Source organism: Mytilus galloprovincialis, chromosome 4 (assembly GCF_965363235.1).
Source record: "Mytilus galloprovincialis chromosome 4, xbMytGall1.hap1.1, whole genome shotgun sequence".
Taxonomy (NCBI): Eukaryota; Metazoa; Mollusca; class Bivalvia; order Mytilida; family Mytilidae; genus Mytilus; species Mytilus galloprovincialis.
Window position 1 is genome coordinate 88,849,846 of NC_134841.1, and position 22,599 is coordinate 88,872,444.

The 22,599-nt window shown below is 29.6% G+C and overlaps 1 protein-coding gene across 1 annotated transcript in view; it reads right to left on the reverse strand.

The window, feature by feature from the left end:
* Positions 1-7,620: 7,620 nt before the first annotated feature.
* Positions 7,621-22,599, reverse strand: part of LOC143073318 (uncharacterized) — a 31,523-nt gene continuing 16,544 nt past the window's right edge. The window contains exons 5-6 of the mRNA XM_076248753.1: positions 15,207-15,339; positions 7,621-12,838 (exon numbers count right to left, since the gene is read on the reverse strand). Coding sequence (XP_076104868.1) covers positions 11,982-12,838; positions 15,207-15,339 — 990 coding nt within the window. The 3' untranslated portion in view covers positions 7,621-11,981. The remainder of the gene's footprint in view (positions 12,839-15,206; positions 15,340-22,599) is intronic.

Here is a 22,599-nt window from a genome sequence, read left to right on the forward strand (position 1 = left end):
ATGTCTATGTCTACACTATGTTCTAACTTTGTATGTCTATGTCTACACTATGGTCTAACTTTGTATGTCTATGTCTACACTATGTTCTAACTTTGTATGTCTATGTCTACACTATTGTCGAACTTTGTATGTCTATGTCTACACTATGTTCTAACTGTGTATGTCTATGTCTACACTATGTTCTAACTTTGTATGTCTATGTCTACACTATGGTCTAAATGTGTATGTCTATGTCTACACTATGGTCTAACTTTGTATGTCTATGTCTATACTATGGTCTAACTTTGTATGTCTATGTCTACACTATGTTCTAACTTTGTATGTCTAGGTCTACATTATGTTCTAACTTTGTATGTCTATGTCTACACTATGTTCTAACTTTGTATATCTATGTCTACATTATGTTCTAACTTTGTATGTCTATGTCTACACTATGTTCTAACTGTGTATGTCTATGTCTACACTATGTTCTGACTTTGTATGTCTATGTCTACACTATGTTCTAACTTTGTATGTCTATGTCTACACTATGGTCTAACTTTGTATGTCTATGTCTACACTATGGTCTAACTTTGAATGTCTATGTCTACACTATGGTCTAACTTTGTATGTCTATGTCTATACTATGGTCTAACTTTGTATGTCTATGTCTACACTATGTTCTAACTTTGTATGTCTAGGTCTACATTATGTTCTAACTTTGTATGTCTATGTCTACACTATGTTCTAACTTTGTATATCTATGTCTACATTATGTTCTAACTTTGTATGTCTATGTCTACACTATGTTCTAACTGTGTATGTCTATGTCTACACTATGTTCTGACTTTGTATGTCTATGTCTACACTATGTTCTAACTTTGTATGTCTATGTCTACACTATGGTCTAACGTTGTATGTCTATGTCTACACTATGTTCTAACTTTGAATGACTATGTCTACACTATGGTCTAACTTTGTATGTCTATGTCTACACTATGGTCTAACTTTGTATGTCTATGTCTACACTATGTTCTAACTTTGTATGTCTATGTCTACACTATGTTCTAACTTTGTATGTCTATGTCTACACTATGTTCTAACTTTGTATGTCTATGTATACACTATGTTCTAACTTTGAATGTCTATGTCTACACTATGTTCTAACTTTGTATGTCTATGTCTACACTATGTTCTAACTTTGTATGTCTATGTCTACATTATGTTCTAACTTTGTATGTCTATGTATACACTATGTTCTAACTTTGTATGTCTATGTCATGTTCTAACTTTGTATGTCTATGTCTACACTATGTTCTAACTTTGTATGTCTATGTCTACACTATGTTCTAACTTTGTATGTCTATGACTACATTATGTTCTAACTGTGTATGTCTATGACTACATTATGGTCTAACTTTGTATGTCTATGTCTACACTATGGTCTAACTTTGTATGTCTATGTCTACACTATGTTCTAACTTTGTATGTCTATGTCTACACTATGTTCTAACTTTGTATGTCTATGACTACACTATGTTCTAACTTTGTATGTCTATGTCTACACTATGTTCTAACTTTGTATGTCTATGACTACACTATGTTCTAACTTTGTATGTCTATGTCTACACTATGTTCTAACTTTGTATGTCTATGTCTACATTATGTTCTAACTTTGTATGTCTATGTCTACACTATGTTCTAACTTTGTATGTCTATGTCTACACTATGTTCTAACTTTGTATGTCTATGACTACACTATGTTCTAACTTTGTATGTCTATGTCTACACTATGTTCTAACTTTGTATGTCTATGACTACATTATGTTCTAACTTTGTATGTCTATGTCTACACTATGTTCTAACTTTGTATGTCTATGTCTACACTATGTTCTAACTTTGAATGTCTATGTCTACACTATGTTCTAACTTTGTATGTCTATGTCTACACTATGTTCTAACTTTGTATGTCTATGTCTACATTATGTTCTAACTTTGTATGTCTAGGTCTACACTATGTTCTAACTTTGTATGTCTAGGTCTACATTACGTTCTAACTTTGTATGTCTATGACTACATTATGTTCTAACTTTGTATGTCTATGTCTACACTATGTTCTAACTTTGTATGTCTATGACTACATTATGTTCTAACTTTGTATGTCTATGACTACATTATTGTCGAACTTTGTATGTCTATGTCTACACTATGTTCTAACTTTGTATGTCTATGTCTACACTATGTTCTAACTTTGTATGTCTATGTCTACACTATGTTCGAACTTTGTATGTCTATGTCATGTTCTAACTTTGTATGTCTATGACTACACTATGGTCTAACTTTGTATGTCTATGTCTACACTATGTTCTAACTTTGTATGTCTATGTCATGTTCTAACTTTGTATGTCTATGACTACACTATGGTCTAACTTTGTATGTCTATGTCTACACTATGTTCTAACTTTGTATGTCTATGTCTACACTATGTTCTAACTTTGTATGTCTATGTCTACACTATGGTCTAACTTTGTATGTCTATGTCTACACTATGTTCTAACTTTGTATGTCTATGACTTCACTATGTTCTAACTTTGTATGTCTATGTCTACACTATGTTCTAACTTTGTATGTCTATGTCTATACTATGTTCTAACTTTGTATGTCTATGTCTACATTATGTTCTAACTTTGTATGTCTATGTCTACATTATGTTCTAACTTTGTATGTCTATGTCTACACTATGTTCTAACTTTGTATGTCTATGTCTACACTATGTTCTAACTTTGTATGTCTATGTCTACACTATGTTCTAACTTTGTATGTCTATGTCTACACTATTGTCGAACTTTGTATGTCTATGTCTACACTATGTTCTAACTGTGTATGTCTATGTCTACACTATGTTCTAACTTTGTATGTCTATGTCTACACTATGGTCTAAATGTGTATGTCTATGTCTACACTATGGTCTAACTTTGTATGTCTATGTCTATACTATGGTCTAACTTTGTATGTCTATGTCTACACTATGTTCTAACTTTGTATGTCTAGGTCTACATTATGTTCTAACTTTGTATGTCTATGTCTACACTATGTTCTAACTTTGTATATCTATGTCTACATTATGTTCTAACTTTGTATGTCTATGTCTACACTATGTTCTAACTGTGTATGTCTATGTCTACACTATGTTCTGACTTTGTATGTCTATGTCTACACTATGTTCTAACTTTGTATGTCTATGTCTACACTATGGTCTAACTTTGTATGTCTATGTCTACACTATGGTCTAACTTTGAATGTCTATGTCTACACTATGGTCTAACTTTGTATGTCTATGTCTATACTATGGTCTAACTTTGTATGTCTATGTCTACACTATGTTCTAACTTTGTATGTCTAGGTCTACATTATGTTCTAACTTTGTATGTCTATGTCTACACTATGTTCTAACTTTGTATATCTATGTCTACATTATGTTCTAACTTTGTATGTCTATGTCTACACTATGTTCTAACTGTGTATGTCTATGTCTACACTATGTTCTGACTTTGTATGTCTATGTCTACACTGTTCTAACTTTGTATGTCTATGTCTACACTATGGTCTAACTTTGTATGTCTATGTCTACACTATGTTCTAACTTTGAATGACTATGTCTACACTATGTTCTAACTTTGTATGTCTATGTCTACACTATGGTCTAACTTTGTATGTCTATGTCTACACTATGTTCTAACTTTGTATGTCTATGTCTACACTATGTTCTAACTTTGTATGTCTATGTCTACACTATGTTCTAACTTTGTATGTCTATGTATACACTATGTTCTAACTTTGAATGTCTATGTCTACACTATGTTCTAACTTTGTATGTCTATGTCTACACTATGTTCTAACTTTGTATGTCTATGTCTACATTATGTTCTAACTTTGTATGTCTATGTATACACTATGTTCTAACTTTGTATGTCTATGTCATGTTCTAACTTTGTATGTCTATGTCTACACTATGTTCTAACTTTGTATGTCTATGTCTACACTATGTTCTAACTTTGTATGTCTATGACTACATTATGTTCTAACTGTGTATGTCTATGACTACATTATGGTCTAACTTTGTATGTCTATGTCTACACTATGGTCTAACTTTGTATGTCTATGTCTACACTATGTTCTAACTTTGTATGTCTATGTCTACACTATGTTCTAACTTTGTATGTCTATGACTACACTATGTTCTAACTTTGTATGTCTATGTCTACACTATGTTCTAACTTTGTATGTCTATGACTACATTATGTTCTAACTTTGTATGTCTATGTCTACACTATGTTCTAACTTTGTATGTCTATGTCTACATTATGTTCTAACTTTGTATGTCTATGTCTACACTATGTTCTAACTTTGTATGTCTATGACTACACTATGTTCTAACTTTGTATGTCTATGTCTACACTATGTTCTAACTTTGTATGTCTATGACTACATTATGTTCTAACTTTGTATGTCTATGTCTACACTATGTTCTAACTTTGTATGTCTATGTCTACATTATGTTCTAACTTTGTATGTCTATGACTACATTATGTTCTAACTTTGTATGTCTATGACTACATTATGTTCTAACTTTGTATGTCTATGACTACATTATGTTCTAACTTTGTATGTCTATGTCTACACTATGTTCTAACTTTGTATGTCTATGACTACATTATGTTCTAACTTTGTATGTCTATGTCTACACTATGTTCTAACTTTGTATGTCTATGACTACATTATGTTCTAACTTTGTATGTCTATGTCTACACTATGTTCTAACTTTGTATGTCTATGACTACATTATGTTCTAACTTTGTATGTCTATGTCTACACTATGTTCTAACTTTGTATGTCTATGTCTACACTATGTTCTAACTTTGTATGTCTATGTCTACACTATTGTCGAACTTTGTATGTCTATGTCTACACTATGTTCTAACTTTGTATGTCTATGTCTACACTATGTTCTAACTTTGTATGTCTATGACTACACTATGTTCTAACTTTGTATGTCTATGTCTACACTATGTTCTAACTTTGTATGTCTATGACTACATTATGTTCTAACTTTGTATGTCTATGTCTACACTATGTTCTAACTTTGTATGTCTATGTCTACATTATGTTCTAACTTTGTATGTCTATGACTACATTATGTTCTAACTTTGTATGTCTATGTCTACACTATTGTCGAACTTTGTATATCTATGTCTACACTATGGTCTAACTTTGTATGTCTATGTCTACATTACGTTCTAACTTTGTATGTCTATGTCTACACTATGTTCTAACTTTGTATGTCTATGACTACATTATGTTCTAACTTTGTATGTCTATGTCTACACTATGTTCTAACTGTGTATGTCTATGTCTACACTATGTTCTGACTTTGTATGTCTATGTCTACACTATGGTCTAACTTTGTATGTCTATGTCTACTATATGTTCTAACTTTGTATGTCTATGACTACATTATGTTCTAACTTTGTATGTCTATGTCTACACTATGTTCTAACTTTGTATGTCTATGTCTACACTATGTTCTAACTTTGTATGTCTATGTCTACACTATTGTCGAACTTTGTATGTCTATGTCTACACTATGTTCTAACTTTGTATGTCTATGTCTACACTATGTTCTAACTTTGTATGTCTATGACTACACTATGTTCTAACTTTGTATGTCTATGTCTACACTATGTTCTAACTTTGTATGTCTATGACTACATTATGTTCTAACTTTGTATGTCTATGTCTACACTATGTTCTAACTTTGTATGTCTATGTCTACATTATGTTCTTACTTTGTATGTCTATGACTACATTATGTTCTAACTTTGTATGTCTATGTCTACACTATGTTCTAACTTTGTATGTCTATGACTACACTATGTTCTAACTTTGTATGTCTATGTCTACACTATGGTCTGACTTTGTATGTCTATGTCTACACTATGGTCTAACTTTGTATGTCTATGTCTACACTATGTTCTAACTTTGTATGTCTATGACTACATTATGTTCTAACTTTGTATGTCTATGTCTACACTATGTTCTAACTTTGTATGTCTATGTCTACACTATGTTCTAACTTTGTATGTCTATGTCTACACTATTGTCGAACTTTGTATGTCTATGTCTACACTATGTTCTAACTTTGTATGTCTATGTCTACACTATGTTCTAACTTTGTATGTCTATGACTACACTATGTTCTAACTTTGTATGTCTACTTTGTATGTCTATGTCTACACTATTGTCGAACTTTGTATGTCTATGTCTACACTATGTTCTAACTTTGTATGTCTATGTCTACACTATGTTCTAACTTTGTATGTCTATGTCTACACTATGTTCTAACTTTGTATGTCTATGACTACACTATGTTCTAACTTTGTATGTCTATGTCTACACTATGTTCTAACTTTGTATGTCTATGACTACATTATGTTCTAACTTTGTATGTCTATGTCTACACTATGTTCTAACTTTGTATGTCTATGTCTACATTATGTTCTAACTTTGTATGTCTATGACTACATTATGTTCTAACTTTGTATGTCTATGTCTACACTATGTTCTAACTTTGTATGTCTATGACTACATTATGTTCTAACTTTGTATGTCTATGTCTACACTATGTTCTAACTTTGTATGTCTATGACTACATTATGTTCTAACTTTGTATGTCTATGACTACATTATGTTCTAACTTTGTATGTCTATGACTACATTATGTTCTAACTTTGTATGTCTATGTCTACACTATGTTCTAACTTTGTATGTCTATGTCTACATTATGTTCTAACTTTGTATGTCTATGACTACACTATGTTCTAACTTTGTATGTCTATGACTACATTATGTTCTAACTTTGTATGTCTATGTCTACACTATGTTCTAACTTTGTATGTCTATGTCTACATTATGTTCTAACTTTGTATGTCTATGACTACACCATGTTCTAACTTTGTATGTCTATGACTACATTATGTTCTAACGTTGTATGTCTATGTCTACACTATGTTCTAACTTTGTATGTCTATGTCTACACTATGTTCTAACTTTGTATGTCTATGTCTACACTATTGTCGAACTTTGTATGTCTATGTCTACACTATGTTCTAACTTTGTATGTCTATGTCTACACTATGTTCTAACTTTGTATGTCTATGACTACACTATGTTCTAACTTTGTATGTCTATGTCTACACTATGTTCTAACTTTGTATGTCTATGACTACATTATGTTCTAACTTTGTATGTCTATGTCTACACTATGTTCTAACTTTGTATGTCTATGTCTACATTATGTTCTAACTTTGTATGTCTATGACTACATTATGTTCTAACTTTGTATGTCTATGTCTACACTATGTTCTAACTTTGTATGTCTATGTCTACACTATGTTCTAACTTTGTATGTCTATGTCATGTTCTAACTTTGAATGTCTATGTCTACACTATGTTCTAACTTTGTATGTCTATGACTACATTATGTTCTAACTTTGTATGTCTATGTCTACACTATGTTCTAACTTCTGGTATTAGTGCAGAGTAATAGAACAAAATAGAATAGAGCAAATGACAAAACCGGCATAACAGGTTGATAACAAAATAATTTATTTGGAAAATCAACAAATGATATATAACAGTTGACCAACACTGCATATAATACTGTATTAAAGTTTTAATTGCAACAAGTGCTTCTTCCTTCTTTAATTCATGTTTTGTAAAAACTAGTATTTGACTCAGATTTAGTATAAACTAGTAATCAGCTCTGGTTTTGTATATTCTAAGACCATTGATCCAAAATTACTATGTAAGATGATTCTTACTTAAATATAATGAAATTTAACCAATATGTAACATAATAAAAAACTTTTAATTAAACTGGCACTCACGGGTAAAATAAAACAGAATGAATTGGTTAGATATATTACAAAAACATGCAACGAGTATCAAAATACTTATTAATTTTCTATGACCTGATGGCCCATTTTCTTTACATTTGTGGTTTAATGATTTTTTTTAAAGTTTTTAAAAGTAATTACATAGTCACCAAAGACATATATGTCTCTGGATTCATTCATCAAGCAAGAATTATACTTTATTCTTCCTAAATGGTACATGTAATTGTGTACCAACTGGTTGTTATTTACAGATATAGTAAGTATTTTACCCAATAGTCATACATTTCTTTTTAACAAAACAAATATCTTTAAAAGAAAAAATGTGAAAACAAATATTTTATTGTAATTAGCCATACAAAAAATAATTTCATTGAATATTTTAAAAATGTTTTTTTCTTGGTTTGGTCTTGAATGCTTTCCAGACTACAAATAAACAATAGCTATATATGTTTTCATCATCAATTAAAATAGTTATAGGATGGGGTACCGGTAATGCAGGACTGGCCAGTGACGATCATTATGGAATTATTCTAATTAGGCATAGGGTTCTTACCTTTTCTAATTCATATGGGCAATATGAATCATACATATCCATTTAAAAATGCAGATTGTGTAAGTCTTAATCAGTGTTACACAATTTTTGCTAAAACTAACAACCACTACTCAAATACCCTTTTAAAATTTCATCTTTAAATTTTGTATAGATGATGATGTATGGAAAGCCTGCTTATTATCATCATGATATTTTGTTCAGAATGCAAAGTTGTATTTAAAGCTTATCTTATTTTTTTCTTAAATGAATTCTAGTGAAATATATATATCATGTAGATGTTGTATGAAAAATCTGTGAAGGGAGATTACTCCATAATCTGCAATACGTTTGTTCAAGTTAATCTTCCCCATTTATAGACATTGTTTCTGAGGGTTTATTCCAGCATAACCTTTCAAAATGCAAATTAGTTAAGCAAACACAAAAAAATCTGTATAATGAATGGTAATGTATGATATGCTGTATTTTGTAAACTGATGTTTGTGAAAAAGAACAAACATACCACAGTGAAATCAAATAGCAGCGTTACTGGTAAATGTTGTAAATTAACAACTTGTGTAAGCATACAATGATTGTCACAAAAAATTTGTTTAATAACTAAATACGAATTATGTGAACATAAAATATTAAAGAATACAGTAAAATAAATTTGTTTGATATGCTTCTGATAATATTCAGATCACTTACGATAATAAGGAAATTGTATTTTGATATATTTAGAAATTGTTATACTTTAGTCAATATGGCTTCAATTGATTAAAAAGAAACTCAATTGTCAAACAAACTGTTTAAATCTCTGCCTTATTATATCATTAAAGTAAAAATAAAGTAGAATTGAATGAAATTGAGGTCAGATACAACCCTTAGTATTCCTATTCATATTATTCCAAGGTCTTTATAAGGTAGCACATGTTTGAACAGAATTGATTGCTAGACATCAATGATACTATATCTGTCCATTGACGAACACAGCTGCAGAGTTATATAAACAACTTAATTATATATTATATCTGGCAAAGAAATATAACAAATCAGCTTATATTTCAAATCATAGTTTTTTCAGATATAATTGGTGTACTAATAACACTGCAAAGCTATATAGATGAAGCAATCGAAAATCTAGAGTTCATAATTATTAGTACAAACATTCTAACTAGAAACGTAGGAAGAATTCTACATTTCAAATTATCATTAAGAACATTGATCTATAGTTAAAGGCTCTAATTCATCTGTACGTCAATACAACTATTTGGATAAAGTAAATATAATTTTTAATCCCATGTAAAAAAACAGAACTGTAGAACATAAATAACCAAAAAAAATGAGATAACCTAGAAATCGTCCCATTGCTGATAATATTTGTATTAATCCTCACACAGTCATCATATTTCTGTGGATCTGTGGATTCATCAATATTCTTTAGAGTCATTATTTCATGGTTTTCCTGGGTACAGGTGAACCAAAAATTTAAATATTTAAGAAATTACAAATTGCCTGAATAATCATAGACTTATGTTATTAACTTCGTACTTTATTTGGCCTTTTTAACATTTTTTTATTCCAGCGTCACTGATGAGTCTTTTGTAAACGAAAAACGCTTATCTGGCATAAATATAAAATTGCAATCCTGATATCCATGATGAGTTTAATTATGCATACTTTTGAAAAATCATGATTTCAAATATCCAGGAAAATGTAGTTTTCCTAAATTTCAATAAAAATTGGTACTCATGAGGATGAATGAATCCACAGGAAATGTTAAATGCAACACAAGAACACAAGTTTGTACTTGATTCTAAGTGTTAACTTAGTTTAATTATTTGTATTTTTTTGGGGGTTTCTGATTTTTTTTAGTCGGGCGGGCTAAAAAAAGAATTTTTTAGTTATCATTTTTTTAGGTAAACAAATAAACTGCTAATAAATAAGTAAAAGAGTATCAAATTATTTTTATTTCGGCAATTGAAAAATGTCTTTTATTTTTGTGGTAGATCACAATAGATTTTGAAACTTCACATTTTTTAAACTTCAAAATGTATTTTCTAGTGGAAAAGGACATGTAATCCTTTACAATTTTTCTTTTGAGACAATTATTTAAACAATGCATCTTTAAGTGAAAAAAGAGTGTCATTGTAGTGACTTTTTTTACATCTATTTATATGCTTTATTGGAACTTTGTGTCTCCTTCCATACTGACTGTTGTCATTGACAGACTCAAACATATAGGCTCTTCAAAATTAACATGTAGAAGTGTCTATTGAAGCAATAACCTGTTTCTTTTTTAGAAACTCATGAGCCTTAAAGCCTTGTTCAGGTAATTGATTTTTACTATGGTTCTGTATTTCTAAATGTAATTTATAAAAAAAAAGACAATTCTACAACTTCATTACATGATATATAGCAGGTTAAATTTATGTAAGCATCTGAGAGTTAAATATGACATTGAAAAGTTTCTGAGAAATTAATGATAAGATGAAGGAACTTTATTTTCAGCAATGATAGCATTTATTTATTGTAAGCATCTGAGAATGAACCTACTATTGTTAAATATGACATTGAAAATGTTCTGGGGAATTGATTATAAAATGAAGGAACTTTATTTTCAGCAATGATTACATTGAAGAATAGTTGTCAATTAATTTCAAGGCTATAACTGGAGACACATTAAGAGGGTTTAATTCCAAATAATTTGAATAAATCATAAATCTTCTTGTTAAATATAATTTGAAGAAAGTCTAAAATGACTTTTAAATTGATTTAAGACTTAAAACCAGAAAATAAGTGCTTTAAAAGCATAATGTTCATCAGAGAATTCCAATTACAGCTTCTTCTGTGACAATCAATTAATTTTGGAGATAAAATTAAAACATAAGCTTTAGAGTGAAGGCCTACAATTGTTTATTCCATTGAACGTTATGACTCATCATTTATAGGGAAACAAACAAAACTGAGAAATGTTTGCATGCATTATAAAATTATATGATTTAAGAAACAATCAATGAAAATGAAAAAATAATTTTCGCAACCTTAGGCAATGCTGCATTCAATGGTTTCAAAATTTATATTGTGAGTTTTTATTTGGTATAACCAGTCATGTTGTTATACTATAATAAAATTAAAGCTTCTAAATTTACAATTTACACCCAACATATTATTCCTGTCACTTTTGTAGACAAGTATAGAAAAACAGGAAATGATTTTTCTAGCTTGAACCTTGGTTTCTAAATTCTTTTTTTAACAATAAATGATAATTTACTAATGGCATGTTTTAATATTATATGAACATTGTGGTTTGGGACTTTGTGTATATGTTCATATAAAATAAATCAGCATGAATTCACAGTAACACAGCAACCAAAACATCACAAACAGAAGAACCCCAATTCTGAGATGATATGCTGTCACTTAGACAGAGGAACTGGCAACCATATTCCTAATGACTTGTTTTACAGCTACACTGTAGCAACCATGTAACAGATTGACATTGTAACAAACATGACTCAAAACATTAACAAAGTATCGATGTCATTTGTAGGTGTAGAACCCTGTGAAGATCCCTGAGTTAGGAAAAAGTGGTTTTTAGTTTTCATGTAACCCTTTTTGGACTTTTTTTCCTCATCCCCACCAAACGCTTCATAAGGAATAGGAGTTCTAATTGAAGAGTCATTTTCTCTTCTAAGTCGCTGTGTGAATGATGTCTTTTTCTTTATTTTCGATGATTTGACCACTGTGGGCATATCATAATCTATCGATAAACTGTCTTCTTCAGACTCATGTGTCTTACCACTACTTCTTGACGCTGCTCGTTTATGCTGAGTCTCTAATGGAGCACTTCTAATTTTATTTTGATCACGACTAGACAGAGGCGTGTCAGATGCCCATGAATCATCTGAGTCATCTAGGGGAGATAACTGCGGTTTCTTTTTATTTGACTTTACTTGGGATCTTCCTCCCTTTCCTGCTGATCCTATCCCAGAATCTCGACTAGCACCAGAAACTCCACGATTGTCATCTCCAGAAAATATATTATTTTCATCATCAGAAACATTGTCATTCCCTGGAAACATGCTTTCTGATAATTTTCTCATTGCACCTTTCTCTTGCTTGACATGTTCATTTTCAGAAAATTTGCTCTTACTTTTTGAAATCTGTTCAGTTGATATTCCGTTTAATTTTAACAATTCTTCTCTGTCTAATAATTGTGATTCTAGTTCCTGAATTTTATTCTGCTGATCTGAAATCTGATTTGATAATTCTAGCACAACTTTCATCTGGCTACTATTACCATGGATACTAGTACTAAGGTAGTCTGTCTCTATGAAAACTTGTCTTCTTCCCTCTTTGTTGTCAACTTTCTCTGTAAAAAAAAAACAGAGATAAAATAGAAGAAATTATATACCATATTTGATGACTTCAAACAAGTTATCTACCCTTATTTGGCAGTTACATTTTAAACCATTGATATTACCAGTATTCAAATGAAAATTAAAAAAACAAATCAATCTTGTTAGAAACCTATAGTCTGATATGTTTGATTATTATAATCATTATTTTTTTTAATATTGGTAGTAGTAATATCATTATTCTTTTTAATTCTTCATTCTTTTATTTTAAGATCAGGAAACAGATAATGGCATTGTAACTTTAATTTCTATGGCAATAAAGTTAAATGGTTGCTATCTCAACATAGATAATTTCATTTTTACCATCTTCTATAGAGTCCTTCTCCCAAAGCACAACATTTTTCTTTTATTTCCCAACCATTTCTATGAGAATAATTTAATTTTACATGATAAAAATTTCCCATTTCATATTCATTACCTCGATGTTAAATATAATCTATAATTAATTTTAAAAATCAGTAGTGAAAATTCTTGAAAAATGAACATTAAACTATAAAGCATCTTATAAATAACATAACCTAGCTATAGATAGAATTCATGTATATATGAAACAAATAAATTTCTTTCACTTATTCTTAGCTCATTTATCCTTTTCCTGACCTATTGATTACATATAGATTATTACATTGATACAAGTGGATTATCATATTTATCCAATCGAGATAGTTAAATTATCAATTTTAAAGTCCGAGCCTTGGCGAGGACTTTAAAATTTATACTTTAACTATCGAGATTGGATAAATCCAATAATCCACACGTTACTATGTAATAATCTGTTTCTCTAATGATTAAAAGATAAATTTCCTTCTTTTCCAAACAAAAATCCCCATCGAGTGCCTTCCACTTTCCTCGAAGTTGTCAATTTCATTAACACCTGATAGAACATTTTGATCATTTCAGGGAGCTGAGAAAGGTTATGACCCTTTGACTCAGCCAATCATCTTCTGAGATCACCGACAACCACACATTGATTAAACTTTTTTATACAATGGGTCCAGAAAGGGATATATTTCCATAGAATTAGAGAACCTTATTTAATCAACATGTGGTTCATTTGACCATAGCTGTTGAACTTGTTTTTTAGTCAAAAGTCAGTAATGATGTCAAATTGTCTAGCTTTCCTCTGAATTTCATATTGATGTGATGTCATTGTGAAAAAGGCAACCATATCTAATGACAAAGAATACTTCTTTTTGCAGATCATTGGAAAAGTATGATTCACTTTAACTGAATATTGTTTAAAAATCATTGGAGAAACAGCTTCTACCACCAAATCTTGAGTAATAAGATATTTCTCCACTCTCGACAGTCCAATATTAAATATTTGAAACCTCAGCAAGCCTTGCGCTTTAAATTAGAAACTTGACTATCTCAAGTGGAGAAATATTGTATCACACGCGATGCAGTGGTAGAATCTATTATAACACATTTTCATTGTATCACACGCGATGCAGTGGTAGAATCTATTATAACACATTTTCATTGTATCACACGCGATGCAGTGGTAGAATCTATTATAACACATTTTCATTGACATTTTTTCCATAGATAACTGCTGGCTCATTCTTTTGTTATTTTATGAAGATTTTATATCTAACAAATGGTGCATGAAAAGGTTCTCCAAAAAATCATATTCAACTAAACTGTGTTACAATCATGTTAGGCAGCAACCATTTGATTTTCTGGGAGGGGGCTATGGTTTTTTTTGGAAAAAAAAGTTTGTTTCCAGTTTTTGGAGAAAAAAATAATTTGTTTTGAATTCTGAAAAAAAAAAATTGTTTGTTACCCCCTCAGCTGCCACTATATGTAATGCTAAAATTGAAAGAAAAAAATTGTTTTCGACTTGTCGCGAAAAAAATAGATTGTTTTTCGCCGCAGGCGAAAAAAAAAGTTTGTACAGAAAAAAAAACCATAGCCCCCCCCCAGAAAATCAAATGGTTGCTGCCTTAGTTTACAACTATGATAGTTTCTAATGTCTCGAAATTTTAAACTACGTAAAAGTCATTCACTTTTATTCCGTGCGCAAGTTAATCACCAGGGTTTGTTTACACATCAATTACCTCTCCAAGAAATGATTTAATCCTATATAAATCAAGATATATTTTTCAAATTTGAATACTCCATTCCTTAAAATCTTTGTCATTGTATTTTATAATTTTAATTAAGGATTGAATCAAATTAAAATAAAATACAATTTACTGACATAAAAATTAGCCATTATATCTAAAAATAACCAGGGTGTAGCCTCTAATTAAAATACATTCCACCTGATTTCCTCCTTCATATATTAATTTACAATTGTAGTTAGAAATTTCCAATTACCATTTAAATTACGATTTTCCTCTGTTAGTCGATTTATTTCATCTCTTAATTCAAACAACTGTATAGATGTCTCCTGTCTGGCCTCGTTAACTTGGGATGTTAACACTTTTATTCTTTTCTTCAATCGCATTTTCTGTAATAAAAAAGGCAAAATTTATAAGCCTATATTTCAAATGCTCAGTAAGTATTTATATGCAATACAGTAAAAATGTTAAGAAATAAAAATCCAGAAAGAATATCCAATTAAAAAAGAAGATGTGGTATGATTGCCAATGAGACAACTTTCCACAAGAGACCAAAAAGCACAAAATTTAACAACTATAGGTCACCATATGGCCTTCAACAATGAGAAAAGCCCATACCGCATAGTCAGCTATAAAAGGCCCCAAAATGACAATGTAAAACAATTCAAACAAGACAAATAACGGCCTAATTTATGTACAGAAATTAAATGAAAAACAAATATGTAGCACATAAACAGAGGCCTAGGACAGCACTGAATTACAGGCTCCTGTCTTGGAATAGTAGTTTTAGTATTTAGTTTGATGGAAATACAAACAATTGTAGGAATACTCTTTTTCAATTTAATACAATGTATAGGAATGAATCAGATGGTCTCAAGACAAACTATTTATTTTATGACAATAGGAGTAAAATTACAATGTATCAAAATAGTTTGACTTGCAATTAAAGGAACACGTTAAAACCTGGCCTATTTTACGAAACTATAAAACAAAACCAGGAAATATAACACTGACATTTACTCCCATACTTTATTTTTTAAATGTGTTATTTTCTTGTTCAAAAGAAAATTTATTCCATTTTAATGTGCGTTAGCATTACACTTTATTGACAATGTGAAAGACAAAAGCAGCCATAAAAATTAAAGATATGCCTTCAAATTTTAACATTTGTAATAATGTACTTTTATCTCATTTCAAATCTCAACAAAGACTGCATAAAAGTCCATTACATATCTACAAGAATCATTGACACAATATATGGTACATTGCATGGAAATGAACCATGATCATGATTGACACCTTGAAAAGTGCAGTTTAAATCAATTCCCTTGCAACTTGCATGTACATAAGAGTTCTTCAAACATCTCTTAGATAATCAAAATAACACTTTTGTGCTTCTGAACTTAGAATTCCAGAGTGCCTTTCAGGATTGCCATTCATCAGGAACTCTCAAGATCTCTCAAACTTAATAATCATCTAAAAGCTAGACATGTATAAATATGTAAAAATATTATGTGCTAAACAAACAAAATTAAAGGAACTAAAAGAATATCCAAATTCACCAAACATTGCCTGGAGGTGTTTTAGTTAAATACCTGAAGTTTCTAACTGTAATATTACTTTGTTAGGAATTGAACTTACTTTAGCATTGTTTTGGTGATGCAACACCCTTCAGTACATTTTAGGTTGGAAATTTAAAAAAAACTATTATTGACACATTTTGTATTAGTTGCTGACTCAGCCTATATTAATGTGTGTATATGTAGCATTAAAAGGGGTGGGTGGAGTTTCACATTAAAAATAAGTTTCAAAATAAATTTTTGACGTATACATTGTACATTACGTAAACTTGCAAATCCTTTGGTCAGTAATTACTCAGAAAATAGTGAAATCTCCTTCAAAATCTGACCATTATAGTTTCATGAGAATTTGTCATTTAAAACTTGAGTAAATGTGAATAAAACTGCCTACTAACTATAAACATACTACAACCTCAATAAACAGGGATCATACAGTAACTTTCTAATTTGGACATAAAAGGTCCCTATTTCTAGCTTAAATATTATGAGCAATTGACAAAAATAACAATGACTAGATAGGAAATTTGTCGTTTAGTTGAAAATTTGTGTGTAATTAAACATCCTTTTCATGATGTCATGAAAAGCACAAATTTAAAATTTTAACAAAAATTCAATAAATTAACACCTAAGTTTCTATTGATTTTTGGGAAGTGAAACATAGACCCATGTGTTGACAATAAGGAAAAGTCCTTTCCTATTTTAACCTTTTTCAACATCTAACACAGAAAGCATGACAAAATATGAAGGAAAACACTATTACATAAATGCATAGGTAATTCGAATCTAGAACTTTAAAAAAAAAAACTGTTCTATTTCTCAAATCATTAAAATCTAGAGAAAAGACTACATCAATGGTAAAAAATTAAACAGATGATGAAATTCAATAAAATTACTAATAAAAAGGAATTACAGATGTGTTTTGAGAAAAGTATTAATGTTTTAACTGAATGTCAACATACATCCTTTATTGGCTTCTAAATGTCAAGGAAATTACCAGATTTATCTATTCACAATGTCAATAGTGTCAATCACGTCAATATTAGCATGTTATATATGCATTTAGTCTGTGAGGTATAGATCTAATGTTCAAGCTCTGACTTTGTTTAATTACACTTTAGAATGGACGTGAAATTTATAAGTAAACATTCTTGATTTATATATGTTTTCTCATTCAGTCTGTTTGGAATGTCTTATGTTTCAGCTTTGATTACATTTAATGACATTTAAGAGTGGGCATGAAATTTATAAGTAAACACATCCTGATTTATATAAGTTAAAATAAAGAATTGAAAGAAAATTCTTGCAAATTTTGTTTTAGAAGACTTGTATAGAACTTTGAAAGGAAAAAAAAGGAATAAAAGTAACCTGGACAGCAGAAGCAAACACAAATCACTCACAACCCACCAACAACCCTATTCCTCCAAAAATACAATGATGGACAACATTAAAGTCTTAGACTCCTAGGCAAGAACCATTTAAATCACTTTTTCCTTTTTCTCTCTTTCTTTCTTTTTTCCCTCTTTTTTTGGTGGGGAGGGGATTGATAGTTTCTCAAGAAATGTTTGATTTTAAATTTCTATGAAAAACAATTAACCGAGGGAAAAAGAAAAAAACTAGTAACAAAATAAAAACAGCATTGCTTTTAATGAAAGTAAATCTTGTTCCTGTATGTAATCAAATAAACAAGATAAAGCTGGAAAAAAATGAGAGACACAGGTTCACTAAAAAAATAATCTTTGAAAAGGCACTTATTTTCAATGCATTGGGTAACAATAAAATAGAAATCTCAGAAAAGCCATTTATCTTTATTCGGGTAACAACAAAACAGATGTAAAAATGAGAAAAACTAAATTATTGCATATCAAAGAATGATCATGATATCTGAATGCAAGCAAAATGTGTTTTTCCTTCTGATATAGAAAATCTGCTGTTCAATAAAGAAACAGGTATGTTAAAGGCCCTCCTCATCTCTTATTCATCATAAAACAAAAATATTAAGCAAATTAAAATGAGCCTGATACTGATGCCAAATAATGTTCTAATAAGGAAAAACACTTCCGGATCATTGACCGATGACAAATTATAATGTACTGATAAGGAAAAACACTTCCGGATCACTGACTGATGACGAATTAAAACACTTCCGGATCATTGACCGATGACGAATTATAATGTTCTAATAAGGAAAAACACTTCCGGATCATTGACTGATGACGAATTAAAACACTTCCGGATCATTGACCGATGACGAATTATAATGTTCTAATAAGGAAAAACACTTCCGGATCATTGACTGATGACGAATTAAAACACTTCCGGATCATTGACTGATGACGAATTATAATGTTCTAATAAGGAAAAACACTTCCGGATCATTGACTGATGATGAATTGAAACACTTCCAGATCATTGACCGATGACGAATTATAATGTTCTAATAAGGAAAAACACTTCCGGATCATTGACTGATGACGAATTAAAACACTTCCGAATCATTGACCGATGACGATTTATAATGTTCTAATAAGGAAAAACACTTCCGGATCATTGACCGATGAAGAATTATAATGTTCTAATAAGGAAAAACACTTCCGGATCATTGACCGATGACGAATTATAATGTTCTAATAAGGAAAAACACTTCTTGATCATTGACTGATGACGAATTAAAACACTTCCGGATCATTGACCGATGACGAATTATAATGTTCTAATAAGGAAAAACACTTCCGTATCATTGACCGATGAAGAATTATAATGTTCTAATAAGGAAAAACACTTCCGGATCATTGACTGATGAAGAATTATAATGTTCTAATAAGGAAAAACACTTCCGGATCATTGACTGATGACGAATTAGACAGCGTTTTTTTATAACATAGTAAAAATTTAATTCAATTTATCAAAAACTGACAAAAATGATGTAATGGATATTTCTTCCTTTTAAAATAATGAATATTTAACTGAATGGAGTTCCTTATTCTGTAACTAATGGAAATGTGTCAGATCTCTCATCAAAATCACAAAGTAAAAGATGAAACATCATTTAAATTTGATAGCCCATTACAAGTTTTGACAATCAGATATTAGAATCATCAACAAATCTCCATGCTATTAGCTAATTGTGATATCCTTTATAAATATAAGTTATATAGTTCACATCTAGTCTAATTTAACCATAGAATACTTCATCTTACAAAATAAGTTATATAGTTCACATCTAGTCTAATTTAACCATTGAATGCTTCATCTTACAATATAAGTTATATAGTTCACTTCTAGTCTAATTTAACCATTGAATGCTTCATCATACAAAATAAGTTATATAGGTCATATGTAGTCTAATTTAACCATAGAATGCTTCATCTTACAAAATAAGTTATATAGTTCACATCTAGTCTAATTTAACTATTGAATGCTTCATCTCACAAAATAAGTTATATAGTTCATATGAAGTCTATTTTAACAATAGAATACTTCATCTCACAAATAAGTTATATACTTCACATCTAGTCTAATTTAACCATTGAATGCTTCATCTTACAAAATAAGTTATATAGTTCATATGTAGTCTAATTTAACCACAGAATGCTTCATCTCACAAAATAAGTTTAATTGTTCATATGTAGTTTAATTTAACCATTGAATACTTCATCTCACAAAATAAGTTTAATTGTTCATATGTAGTTTAATTTAACCATTGAATACTTCATCTCACAAAATAAGTTTAATTGTTCATATGTAGTTTAATTTAACCATTGAATGCTTCATCTCACAAAATAAGTTATATAGTTCACATCTAGTCTAATTTAACCATTGAATGCTTCATCTCACAAAATAAGTTTAATTGGTCATATGTAGTTTAATTTAACCATTGAATGCTTCATCTTTCAAAATAAGTTATATAGTTCATATGTAGTCTAATTTAACAATAGAATACTTCATCATACAAAATAAGTTTAATTGGTCATATGTAGTTTAATTTAATCATTGAATGCTTCATCTCACAAAATAAGTTATATAGTTCACATCTAGTCTAATTTAACCATTGAATGCTTCATCTCACAAAATAAGTTTAATTGTTCATAAGTAGTTTAATTTAACCATTAAATGCTTCATCTCACAAAATAAGTTATATAGTTCACATCTAGTCTAATTTAACCATTGAATGCTTCATCTCACAAAATAAGTTTAATTGGTCATATGTAGTTTAATTTAACCATTGAATGCTTCATCTCACAAAATAAGTTTAATTGGTCATATGTAGTTTAATTTAACCATTGAATGCATCATCTCACAAAGCAAGTTATATAGTTCACATCTAGTCTTATTTAACCATTGAATGCTTCATCTTACAAAATAAGTTTAATTGTTCATATGTAGTTTAATTTAACCATTGAATGCTTCATCTCACAAAATAAGTTTAATTGGTCATATGTAGTTTAATTTAACCATTGAATTCTTCATCTCACAAAATAAGTTTAATTGGTCATATGTAGTTTAATTTAACCATTGAATGCTTCATCTCACAAAATAAATTTAATTGGTCATATGTAGTTTAATTTAACTATTGAATGCTTCATCTCACAAAATAAGTTATATAGTTCACATCTAGTCTAATTTAACCATTGAATGTTTCATCTTACAAAATAAGTTTAATTGTTCATATGTAGTTTAATTTAACCATGGAATACTGTAAACCAACCTATTGCAGCGAGCAATTAATATTTGTGACTTTCTTGAGTAGAAATTAAATAGCCGCAAAGTAAACAAGAAAGGGGTAAACTCGAAATAAAAGTATCAAAACATTGGGTTACAGTACACATCATTTCTAAAAATAATACTTGTAAATATCATTATTTCTGGTTATTGCTATGCTACACATTGAGGAGCTAGTGAGAAGAGTAAAGAGTGTATTTAAAACTACAAATAAATGTTTAAAAACCATTTGCATTTGTTCAGTTACTAAATAAAAAAATTAATGAGAACTTTTAAATCTATTTTGTATAAAAACTAAGGAAATAAACTCCATATTCATAATGAACCAATTTAAATTTGAGTTCAAACTAACATAAATAATGCTTTGTGTAACGAATCACATCAATCAGGCAATAAATCAAGTATGCAGGTTAATCTACATAAGTATCTTTATTCATCAAAACATATAAGTTTGGCTTCATATACTGTTAGTATCGTAACAATCGATTCTCTACAATAAAATACAAATACACATAAACATACATCCTAAGTAAAAATATAACTTAAAAAACTTAAAAGGCATAATAATAATCAAACAATATGATTCACTTTCTTTCACGCTTCATAAGTAACTTGTTAAATTAAAAAGTTAATTAGAATAAATATTAATTTATAAATACTTTTACAATTCTTAATATTTCTTCTTTAAATAAATATTGTTCTTAAAAATGTACATAAATTATCTCTTACCGATTATGATCTCTCTATAAAATAATGATGTGTCTTTGAATATCAAATAACTTGCAATGAATAAAAAACTAGACAACGTAACGTACGTCAAAAGCGAAACGTCATAAAACTTAAAAACAGAAAATATTATAATGTTCATGAACGCACCATTACATATGCGCAAATACCCAAAAATAGTATCTACAAGTATTATAAATAAAATAAATAAATGAAGTAATAATAAATGAAGTAACCCAACAATTTGGAATTACATTTCAAATCTAACAATTTGTGTTAAATCTGTTTAAGTTATATGTTCCCTTAAAAAATCGGGAAAAACGAAGCATGAGAAAAAATGTTTATGAAAATGTACTAGGAGTTATTACTCAGCCATTCTGGGAAATCATGTAGACACTACTAGTAGAAATGAAGAACCTGCGCATAAAGAGTACCGACACAAAACATAGAAAAGAAATAAGGGGAACAACCAAGCATACACAAGAAAACCAGGAAATAAAATGTCAAAACACCAAAAAAAACACATGAAATAAAAATGCAGAAAATTTTGCTTGAAAATAACCCTTTACCACCCTCTTAAGGTATAGAACCACTAATTCATGCCCGGTCGGAAAGAACATACAA